General features: G+C 42.2%; 1 protein-coding gene across 3 annotated transcripts in view; it reads left to right on the top strand.

Annotated features, from left to right (window-relative positions):
* Window positions 1-12,244, top strand: part of LOC149830469 (uncharacterized) — an 89,473-nt gene that overhangs the window by 56,734 nt on the left and 20,495 nt on the right. For 2 of the 3 annotated variants that reach the window (XM_090016530.1, XM_090016531.1), the window contains 3 exons: window positions 5,773-5,862; window positions 5,948-6,032; window positions 6,105-6,169. In XM_090016530.1, the coding sequence (XP_089872656.1) occupies window positions 5,773-5,862; window positions 5,948-6,032; window positions 6,105-6,169 (240 nt within the window). The remainder of the gene's footprint in view (window positions 1-5,772; window positions 5,863-5,947; window positions 6,033-6,104; window positions 6,170-12,244) is intronic. The other variant, XR_016433877.1, reaches the window with a different exon arrangement.

Raw genomic sequence — 12,244 nt, 5'->3', positions numbered from 1 at the left:
GGAAAATATATGAAGCATTATAATTAAAGGCTGGAGTGACTGAAATCCAATATTACCACTTATTGATTATGCAATTGTACATCATGAGCAAAAGTCTTTTGCTATTGGTAGAAGGCTATTATGTTTTGATGAAATATCTGGCACAGAAGCTGTAACTTCCCAAATTTCAAACTTGCGAGCCTTTTCAGAAAAACAGGCAAGAGACTAGAAATATCTCTTTCCTTCATAGTTTGTTTATAAAATCAGCGGAAGATGTTTCTTTTGATAAATCATAAGGCAAACTGAACACTTTGGGCACGTTAGCTAAAAGAACCAAAATTCACAAGATTCGGATATCCTAAGAGAAATCCGATACAAACCCAAGCGTCCAGGACGCGAGCTAAGAGCAGGAAGAATAAGTCTTGAAGCCATCTTGCAATCGCGCAATCGCCCGTAGTGTACCTAATCATCACCTGTACCCATAGAATGGGTTAGTTTCGCGAAAAACTAGTAGGTGCACAAGAGAGACTAACAGGAAACTGAATTAAGTACATTTAATTCAGTAGGCTACGCAGTTTAAAACAGATATGCAGTTAAACAGGTAAGCAATGCAAGCAGGTGAATAGTGCAAACACGTAAGTAGTACAAGCGAATCAGCAGTGCAAGCGAGTAAGTAGTGCAAGCGAGTCAGCAGTGCAAGCGCGTAAGCAGTGCAAATGCGTAAGTAGTGCAAACAGTAAGCAGTGCAACTGACCAACGCAACATACGATCCATTTGATCGTAAGCTGTGAACTACTACGCAACAAGCTTGTCCTCGTTCCTAGAACGAGGTCTCTGCGTCTAATCACCATCAGGACATCGTTTGTCACTCACTACTTCTAACAAACGCTTTGTCCTGAACGACCTTAATCTATTCTCATCTCTCAAAGTCTTACGCGGCTAACCGTCACCGGTTATGACGCACTAAGGTGTCATACTTTCTCAGAAAAGCTCACCCTTCCGTAGAAGGTCCAAAACATGATCACTAACTCAAATCGCTAACGATCTGATTTCTCACACCTGAGTCAAGCATGTAATTATGCTAAAACAAAAAGCCGAAACTATGAATTCATAGTTGGCTATCACAAACAATCTCAGAAGATCATCATAGCTCACCATGACTTTTTATGGTAAGCAAAAACACAAGATCCACATCGGATCGCTCGGTCCGGGAGATATACGACCTGACAAGGAATTACCGCCCTAGAGGGTATACTTGATCTTGGACCATACACTTCCTCACAGGAGTTCACTGTCTTTGCGGCTACACATTCGTGGACAGTGTACATCCTCACAGAGAATCTTCCACTCTAGCCGGGTCACCTGATCTTGATCATACATACCCCCACAGCGAAAACTTTGGGAAGTCGGTCCCTAACAAAAGCCATATCCAATGAAAATCATTGTGATACACGCATCAACACGAATGACCGCTCTCAGGGTCGATAGCCACTAATACAAACGACAAAGTCAACGCCGGATCACCTGGTCTGGGAAATGTATAACCTCACAAGGAATTCCGCCCTAGATGGTATACCTGGTCTTGGACCATACACTTCCTCACAGGAGTTCACCGTCTTTGCGGCTACCCGTTTGTGGACAATGTACATCCTCACAGAGAATCTACCACTCTAGCCGGGTACCTGGTCTTGATCATACACGCCCTCGCAGATAATCCTTTGGAGATCAGGCCCTCGACAGACACCCTACTCGGTGATACATGCATCAATACAGTTGACTTCTCTGAACCATTGATCGCCTCGGGGTCAGTAGCCACAATATGGGCACAAGCATGCATATCAGCAATATGCATCGTATCGCTTCACATAGAAGCATATAATCCTACGCCTCGTGTTATTGCCACGAGAAACATTACAATCCCCAAATAGGACCTCAAAGCATGCATAAACGACACATGAGAACACGCAGATATGGCAATCCAGTTGATTCTATGGGCGAAGAGTAACTAACTTTACCCGTCAGCCAAACCAAACAACTGAATAAGACGAGCACTCATAACAATGCTCGTAAAACATACAATTACCATAACATGGCTCAGTCCATCAACAAGTAATTAAATTAATCGTAAAGCATAAACCATTGTATCACAAGCCATTCATAAGCTATACACGATAAACAAACATACGGCAACAGTTATATCACAATATGTAAGCAGCTTATAAGACAAGCGGCCACATCAATTCTAGTTGCCACCAGTTCGTAGATTACGAGCTATATGCAATCACATCAATCATAAGAGATGCAAGCCAACAAGTGCTACGCTACAATAAGCACCAAATAGTTCGACCAAAGGATAAAACAAGTCACATGCTAATATGTAGCAACTGGCATAATGCTATTATTATAAACATTTAACTAGTATGAGAAACTCCTTATTACTCCGCAAAGAACTGCGTAAGCAGTTTAACCAACTAGAGTAACGCCTTGACAGACGTGCACAACTCAACGAGAAACATACTGAACTACCGAGCAAGCAAGCGATTCAGTAGTGCAAGCTAATCAATAGTGCAAGCGAATCGATAGTGCAAGTGAGTCAGTAGTGCAAGCGAATCAGTAGTGCAAGCGAATCTTACGACCTAACGACCAGTGCGAACAGACCTTATGTTTCGATAATTACTGGCCCGCGGGTAGAAACAACTGAGACTAGTTCGGGCGTATGTTATTCTATGTATTTTCAATAACCCGAATAGCTAGTTGAGTCCGCTCCAAAGGGGACGACTTTAGCCGAGAGAGGATTCCCCAGAGGCTGAAAAGCAGTGCCACAGATGCATCCAACTTCTGAAGAAGTCTTGAGCTAACTATTGTAGCCCCTTTCCCCTTAACTCCAATGACTGGGGAGGCCGAATCATTGCCCGTGGGGTGATTGTTAACAACCTGTCCATTGGAGTTTTGTACCGCTCTGTCCTCTCCCTTGACAGACAACCAGAAGCGAATGGGTGCGTTAGGGGTTGCTTAACTAACGACCCATCCTATGCTGTGGTCTTTAAACCACTCAAGTATCTTGCCTGTGAAGGAGAATGTGAGGCCATTTATGTGATTACAACATTTTGCATTTAGCGTTGTTCGAGGTCGCACGACCGTCTCATCCGATCATCGCAGTACTAGACGTGTCGTGCACGACTACAAGTACTCTAGGATGAAGGGGGTATAGCTCCTCAATAGAAGCCTCAACATGAGTGTTTCACAAAGATGTAAAGTTTATCAACTTTACTCTATCTTTTGAAACAACAGTACCTTGTGCCAACATTATGCATGTGATTATCTCGAATCACATCCACTATCGGGGTATCTACATGTCTCGCATGACTCGATACCGGTCTCGATAGACGGGATACGAGTTTCTCAAAAGAACACCCACTAAGAAGTTCGCTCGAACCTCCAGTTCGGGATCACCCTAGATATGCCAAAAAGGCGAGCAGAACCAACCAGTCACGTCCTTCCAAATGCTTCGATTTGGAGCAGTCTTTGATGCTTTTGCGCAGCTCCCTAAAATCTCAAGTCGACTCTGCAGGATTGCGCACACGAAGAGCCAGGATCCTTATGAGGTATCCCTCCCCTTAGACGAGGATGTGTCGCTCGCTCCCGACTGAACTCTTGTCGCAAGAGGGAGAGTGGTAAATGCCCCTTGCATCCTCCACGAGGATGCCTTTAAGGCATACGCAAAGAGCAAGAACCTGCACGTCATCTGCAATAGCAAGGCAATACCAACACATATGCAAAAACAAGAGCCTAGGCGCAAAGCGCGACGACAAAGTAAAGGCGGTAAGCAGAAGTGCAACGCAAACCCTCAGCACAACCCGCAACAACAAGTAAAGACCGTAAGCAGGAGTGCAACTCAGAACCTTTGCGCGATGCACAACGACAAAGTAAATGACAAGGATCGTGAAACCACGTCCTTGAGTTAAATGCGTACTCGTATAAATATATATGATATATATACGCATATATATTTATTTAATTGTCCTTTTTACTTAATTGAACTCAATTCAATTGTCCAAGTCTTCTGTGCAATCTTCCCCTACCTTTGGGAGTTGCAAGCTTGCTGGCGTCTGCGAGTGTAAGCGATAGAAGGCTCGGGTCGTGGAGCGCGAGCAAGATCCGTCGTACGAGCTGCAAAAGTGACGATCTTAGCAAGCTAACACCAAAATAGAAGGTCAGGGGCACCGTCGCCGTCCTGACGTAAGGGAAGTAGAGGCAGGGGCATCGTGCCCTTGCGCACCTGCCATAAGTGCAAGAAGCAGGGGCAGGGGCTGCGAGCCCCTACCGACCTGCTGTCAGCGAGAAGCAGGGAGACAGGGGGCTGTACCCCTGCCTGAAGAAAACAACGAGGGAGGCTTCGCCTTGCCTGCCAAAAGAGCAAGGAGGCGAGGCCCTTCCCTGCAAGCCACTAAGGGGGAGGCAGGGGGCTTCGCCCCTGCCTGCCAAGAATGCAAAGAGGGGTCGGGGACTTCGACCTCCGCCATCTCTGAAAAAGGGCAGCGGCGACGACCCTGTTATGTCCAGCAAAAAGAAACAAAGACAGGGGATGAGCCCCTGTTTGCCAAGCAGAAACAGAACACAGGGAGGGCTCGACCCTCCCCTACCCAGTAAGCATAGGGCGGCGGGAAGAAACCCAGTCCTCCCACCGTGCCCACCGATCGAAGAAAAGACACAGGCAGGGGGCTCTGCCCCGCCCAGCCTGACGTGAAAGAACAATGATAGGGGGCTCTGCCCCCCTGTCGATCGAACCAAAGAGGGAGTCAGGGGGGCAGTCCCCCTACCGACAAGCGGCGAGGACAGGGGGCTCTGCCCCCTGTCGGTCGGCTGAACACGGAGAAGGTGAGGGTTCAGGGAGGGCTCGACCCCCTCCCCCGCTGACAGGAGAGCAGGGAGGGGCTGGACCCTCCCTCCCTTGCTGACAGGAGAGCAAGGAGGGGCTCGCCCCCCTCCCCTGCCGATATAGGGAGCAGGGAGGGGCTCGGCCCCTCCCCTGCTAAGAGTGGGCACAGGGAGGGGGTTTGACCCCTCCTGTGACCCCATGGGGAGTAAGGAGCAGGGAGGGGGGCTCGACCCCTCCCCTCCTAATAGTGGCACAGGGAGGGGGCTCGGCCCCTCCCTTACCAAACACGGCGCAGGGTGGGGCTCGACCCCTCCCTCGCTGAAAAGAGTCGCAGGGAGGGGGCCTTGCCCCTCCTCTGTGATTTAAGGCAGCAGGGAGGCGGCTCGAAGGAGGTCGTAGGTGGCGACAGGTTGACCGGGGTCTCCAGCGAGAGAGAGGGTGTAGAGACGAGTCGGGGGGAAGAAGGGAAGAGAGATGGGCGTCGTGAGAGAGACGGTGAGGGGGGTTTCGTGTTTGAAACCCCCCTGCCTCGCTGTTGATCGAAGACCCGAGGGAGAGAGGCGGTCGGAGGGGAAAACCGCAGAGGCTGAGAGACGAGAGGGGGAAAGAGGTTTCGAGAACCTCCCCCCTTCGTCGCTGCGTGCTTTTTTAAAAGCACGCAGCCGACTTAGTTACCCGGGTCGGATCCGGCCCGGATCCAAACTTTTTTTTTTGTCGGGTTATTACAGAAGCCATGGCCTAGCAATTGAGGACTTCATCCTCACCACAGCTGGAGGGCGATTTTGAAAAGATCTCCGTTCTGATTAAGGACTCTGTGTAGAATGGACAAAATATTGCATTAATTGATGTGAATGTGAAACACAAATGATAGTGCCTTCCAAAATAATTCTTGGTGCCTTCTGGTTTTCTCTCAGCTTGCAGAGGCACTGTATGAATATGGAAGGGGTGATCACCATCGTGCATTTAGCATTATTGGTCCAAATTTCAGAGCAGTTGATTATAAGGTATAAATACTCCTACACTCTGTTTGTATAAAGCTTTATATTGCATATGATTTTGGGATTAAATTATTGATACTCTTAATATTAGGTAATTGGAGCATCTGATGAACAACTTGAAGTCTTTACTGAAGTATGGTACACGATTTTACTGAACACTGGACATGTTGCTAAGGGTATGCTAGTGCATGGCTATTTACATAATGCTAGTGTTTTGATAGCTGATAGCTTGTAAAAATTCATGACAGCAATCAGTGAACTAGAGAAGCGTGTTCAGATTCAGCAAGGAATCCCTTTCATATGGCGCTTGCTGGTACAAGTCTAACTTAAACTTTCCTTGTCTGGTTAATAAGTGATTGATGCATATACTGTAATAAAATAGCAGAAAATACAAAAAAAAATGTCACTAAGGGCTTCACAAGATCACGACCACAAAAGTGCATAAGTATAAACCAATGCCACTAAGGGCTTACAAGATCACGATCAAAATGTGCACAAGCACAAGTCCACTATAGGACTAAACAATACCCAACAAGGAGCAACAACACAAGCACTAAATGCATATAAAACATTAAGGAACTAAATAGAAAACATAAAATATAAAAAATATTCATCTTTATTGAGCATAAATGCTTAAGAGAAGCATTGTTTATACAAGAGGGGTTCAACCCCTATTTATACACAAAAAACCCACTAAGAGAGGCTATTAGGAGCTCCCAAGGAGTCGTTGGAAGCTCCCAACAGTCATAAAAATGACCGTTGGGGAGCCCCAATGACTCTTTGAAAGAATGCCCAAAGAGCCCTTGGTCTTTTAAAAAAAGGGACTAAGAATAGAATAAGAAATAAAAAAAATAAAAGACTGTCTCTAGAGGACATATTCTATTACAAGGAAAAAGACCTAAATACCCCTGACAAAAACAAAAAAAAAGTAAAAAATATATTGATATATATATTCATATATTTTAACACCCCTCCTCAAACTTACGGTGTGATATACCAAAAGTTTGAAAATGCAACAAAGATTCAATAAGAAGGGTTCAAGTCTTTAAGTGTCTTCAATGAAAATCTCCATCTTTATAACATATTAGAGAGTTTTGCAAATACAAGTCTTCAAATGTTTTTTATTGGTGATCATCTCCAATCGCCTTCACCTGTTATCTCCATCTTCATGATGCATCAAAGATATTCTTTTCTCAAATCGCATCTTTAAGAACCTATAGAGAAAACAAAACAGAGGTCCCAACTACAAAAAAAAGGTATTCTAACCAAATAGTTATGAAGTTTTAAAGCAAATATATATATTTTGAACAAGAATAACACTCAAGAAAAATTTTAAGCAAAATAGTGATAATTTTTAGAAATATTAGATAACCATTAAGAAAGATACGAGGAGCATACCTCAAAAGAGAATTTTTTATGAAATCAAATTTAGACAATCATAAACTCAAAATCAATATATTTTTCAAGAAATCATAAGTATTGATCATAAGGGAACTTAATCACAAAAAAGCATATCAATTATCAAAAAGAGATAAACAATGATGTATTAATAATATTCCAAATTTTTAGAAAAACTCTTCAATTAAACCAAATCATCAATTTATACTAAAAACAACATGCATATAAAGTATAACACTAAAAAGAACCCTCAAGAAAAGAGGAGTTAATTAAATTTATGCATGCAACAATGTGAACAAGATAATCAGTATGAAACACACATATATATTCAACATGCAATTAAAACATATCTAATGCACATAAGAGCAATACAAATAATTTATCAATAAAATGCATGATTTTAATGTAAAGAATCAAATAGCCTTCAATTATGTACAAAAGTGTCCACCAATATCAAGTGGACAACACACAAGTGTTTTTCGTAAGGAACACACTCAACACCTACAAAGGGGCATACACAAGAAAGCTCACAATATAAAAAATAAGATTTTTATTAAACATCACAAGTATGCAAAATCCATACAATCTTTATCAATAAACATTTTTCCCTATAAGGAAACACAAGTAGAAAATATTTTAAAATTTCATTGAGAGATTCTAAAAAATCTTACATAACTAAGGGAATGATACAAATTTCAACAATAGTTCGACCACTACGAGCAATAACCTCACTAGACCTTCAAACCTCAAAATTCAAGTGTATCAACGACTAGAACAAGAACATAACCAATGGGTGCACATAACTCACCACATTGAAAACATCTCTCGTCTACATATAATGACACTCAAAACAAGTGTACGAGCGACTAGAACAAGAGCATAATCACAATGCCAACGATGAGCTAAAATCACACACGAAGGTGTTAATAAACATCTCTTATTTACATATAATGACACTCAAAACAAGTGTATGAGTGACTAGAACAAGAGCATAATCACAATGCCAACGATGGGCTAAAATCACACACGAAGGTGTGACTAAACATCTCTTATCTACATATAATTGTTACCCGGAATAAAAAAGAAGTATACAAAGCTATACATAAATGGACTCGGGTCTGGTATAAGATCCAGACTCGACTCAAGTCTGGTATAAGATCCAGACCCGAAACACACACACACACACTTTTTCACCCCCTCTCAAGTTGATCATGGTTCTGAACCATGAACAACTTGCCTTTAAGCATCCAAAAACGATCTTTTGTCAAGCCCTTGGTAAAAATGTTTGCAACTTGTCTTTCAGTGTTAACAAATTCAGGCTCAATCTCTTTTTCTTTAACCTTTTGTCTCACAAAATGTTGGTCGATCTCAATATGCTTAGCGCGACTGTGGTGTACTGGATTGAATGACATATTAAGAGCACTTTGATTGTCACACAGCAAGGTAGACGGAGAGATCGTTTCTCCCACTTCAGTTAGTAAATGCCTGACCCATGTGACTTCAGCAGTAGCGGCAACCATGGATCTATACTCAGCTTCAGTGCTTGATCTAGCAACAACCTTTTGTTTTCTACTACTCCAAGAGACTAAGTTTCTCCCAATAAAAACACAATATCCCGACGTAGATTTTCGCTCATCAGGATCTCCTGCCCAGTCTGCATCACAATATACAGTAAGTTCACGCACATTCTTACTAGACGACTGTGGAGAATATATCAAGCCATCTCTAATGGTCTCTTTCAGATATCTGAGTATCCTCTTAACTGCCTCCATATGTCCAGTACGTGGTGCATGTATAAATTGAGACACTTGATTGACTGAATAAACAATATCAGGTCGAGTAAATGTGAGATACTGCAACATTCCTATTAGACTGCGATACCTGGTGGGATCCTCATATAGGTATCCATCATGAGTACTTAGTTTTTGGTGGAGCACACTAGGAGTTGCTAAAGGTTTGCAGTCTTTCATACCACTGCCTTGCTGAGAACATCTATCGTATACTTGTGCTGAGTAAGGGTCAAGCTATGAGCCTGACTATCGACTTCTACGCCAAGAAAATAGCGCAAGGCTCCGAGATCTTTCATTTTGAACCTCTATCCTAATAGGTTTTTTACTTCTTTGATGTTTTCTTCAGAGTTTCCTGTGATAACTATATCATCAACATAAATTAACAATAGAGTGATCACATTCTGACTTCTAAAAATAAATAATGAGTTATCTAGTAGGGAGCGTGAGAATCCATGCTTCTGAATCTCAAGTGAGAAGCTGTCAAACCAAGAGCGAGATGCTTGTTTTAGGCCATAGATAGCTCTTTTTAGCCTGCACACGTGTTTTACAGTTTTGCTCTTGATATCCAGGGGGTTGTTCCATGTAGACTTCCTCCAAATCCCCATGTAAAAAGACATTCTTAACATCAAGCTGACTCAGCTTCCATCCATGTTCAACGGCCAGTGAAAGAATATTTTGAATTCACATTCTCACCACTGGACTGAATGTCTCATCATAGTCTTGTCCTGCTTCTTGAGTGAATCATTTTGTAACCAGTCTCACCTTGTATCGTTCAATGGTTCCATCCAATTTATACTTTATTTTGTAGACCCATTTACATCAAACAACATTTTTGTCAGGTGGTCTTGGGACGTCTTCTAGGTTCCACATTCATGTAAGCCTTGCATTTCATCATTAATGGCTTCTACCCATTTGGTAGAAGTAGATGCCTGGTAGTACATGATAGGTTCATCCTCCTTATTCAAAGCAGTTAAGAAGAGCTGAAAGTCCAAGGAGAAATTATTATAACTGACCCACCTATCACTAAGATGTTGCATGCGATTGGATCTTCTGACCTCAAGAGTATGAGAGGAAGTAGGTGCAACTGTTGAGGTGTGATTTGAAAGATTTGGCGCTATCGTTCTCTGTCTAGTATAGCAAATGCCCTTGTATCTGCCCGGTACGGATGGTATTTCTTCCCCATTCTGTAATCCCGATATGCCAATAGTCTCAGACATTTCTTCTTCCTGCTGCCCACAATCTGGAGAACAAACTTTATTAGAACTAACAAAAAGTTTTGAATTCAACCAAGGATGATAAACTTCGGTGGTGGTAGAGGGCATATCCGTTGTGTCAGCTTTGTGATCAAAATTGTGTTTATCAAAGATGACATTTCTTGAGATTCTGATACGTCTGTTGACGGATACGTAACACCTATATCCTTTGTAGTCTTCGGCATATCCCACAAATCTACACTTTTGAGCCTTATCCTGAAACTTGTTTCTTAGGGACCGATCAATATGCACATAACAAACACATCCGAAAGCACGCAAATCATGATGACTAGGATGAGCTCCAAAAAGACAGTAATAGGGAGTCTTATTTTCTAGAACAACCATAGGCAGACTATTTATCACATGTACAACAGAATAAAAAGCTTCTGTCCACAGATTAATGAGAAGATTACTATCATGGAGCATACTCATGACACTTTCAACGATATGCCTGTGTTTTCGCTCAACAATTCCATTTTGTTGAGGGGTGTGTGGGCATGACACCCTTCTTCCTATCCCATTATTTTGAAGAAAAGAAATAAAGTCACTAGATGAGAACTCCCCACCTCCATCACTTTGGAAGAATTGGATGGACTCAGAGAATTGATGTTTTACTAAGGAAAGAAAGTTTTGGAACAAAAGGAAAACTTCTGACTTATTTTTTATGAAATATATTCAGGTGTATCGAGAGTAGCTATCAATAAAGATTAGGTAGTATATGCTCCCAGATCCAGAGGCAGCTGGGGCAGGTCTCCATACATCAGAACATATTACCTTAAAAGGCTTTGAAGCTCTCTTATTAATAAAATAGAAAAGCAATACATGATTTTTGTATAAAAGACAACTGGAACACTTCTGACTTTTCTCATCCACTTTAAGACTTTCTTTTGGAATGAGATTATTAGAAACAAGTTTTTCAATAAAATGACTCCCACAATGTCCTAATCGACTATGCCATAAGGAAGGCTTATTACATTCAGAAATACTAAAAACATTTGCTGAAGAGAAGGAACACGACTCTAATGAAGGCTTCGAATACAGATGAATAGGGCGGATGGGATGACATGGAGCTTCTTCAAAGACATACATATTGCCTCATCTCTTTTCTTCAGCGAATGTTTCCCTCGTGCGAAGGTCCTTGACCTGCACAAAGAAGGGAGTGAATTCGACTGAAGCATGATTATCATCAACAAGCTTAGAAACAAAGACAATATTTTTCTTGATATTTGGAGCATGAAGGACATTAACAAGTTCAAGAGTAGAATGTGACATGGGAATGACAAATTTTCCAACATGAGAAACTGGATGATAGGATCCATCTCCAGTGACAATTTTACTTTTGCCAAAATAAGGGATAGATTTAGAAAGGTTACCTGCATCACCAGTCACGTGAGTTGTTGCCCTGAATTAACGAACCATATGCCTTGATCATTCTGCTTTAATTTCAATTCTGACAGGACAAATATTAGCAGATCTCTAATCTCTCCATTGTCTCTGATATTAGTGGGCTTTCTTTTTTGTTCTGGCTGTGGAGTCTTTCCTTTATTTTCAGGGTTGTGCCAACAATTCACCTTGATATGCCCCCTTTTGTTGCAAAGGAAGCAAGTGGGGATTGACCTTTGTCCCTGAGTGTGAGTCAAGATATTTGGAGTGGGAAGCAATCCACGTCCTCCGTGTCCATTTCGCCCTTGTCCCCCTCGCCCTCGTCCTTGACCATAAGTCACTTCTGTGGCAAAAACTTCTTGAGAATTTGCATGAACATGTGTTTCTTCAGAAAATCCCTTCAAAGTCATTTCATACTGAATCAATTTAGCTCGCAACTCATCAAAAGTAGGAAGAGTAGGCAGGCACAATAGTGAAGTGACGATCATATTATAGTCGGGTCCCAATCCACTGAGAGTTTGTTGCACCATATCACTGTCACTTACGGCAGATCCTATAACTGCA

This window comes from Nuphar pumila, chromosome 8 (genome assembly GCF_984573655.1).
Source record: "Nuphar pumila chromosome 8, dmNupPumi1.hap1.1, whole genome shotgun sequence".
Lineage (NCBI taxonomy): Eukaryota > Viridiplantae > Streptophyta > Magnoliopsida > Nymphaeales > Nymphaeaceae > Nuphar > Nuphar pumila.
Note: the sequence above shows the minus strand (reverse complement) of the source record. Positions and strands in the feature narration are given on the sequence as shown.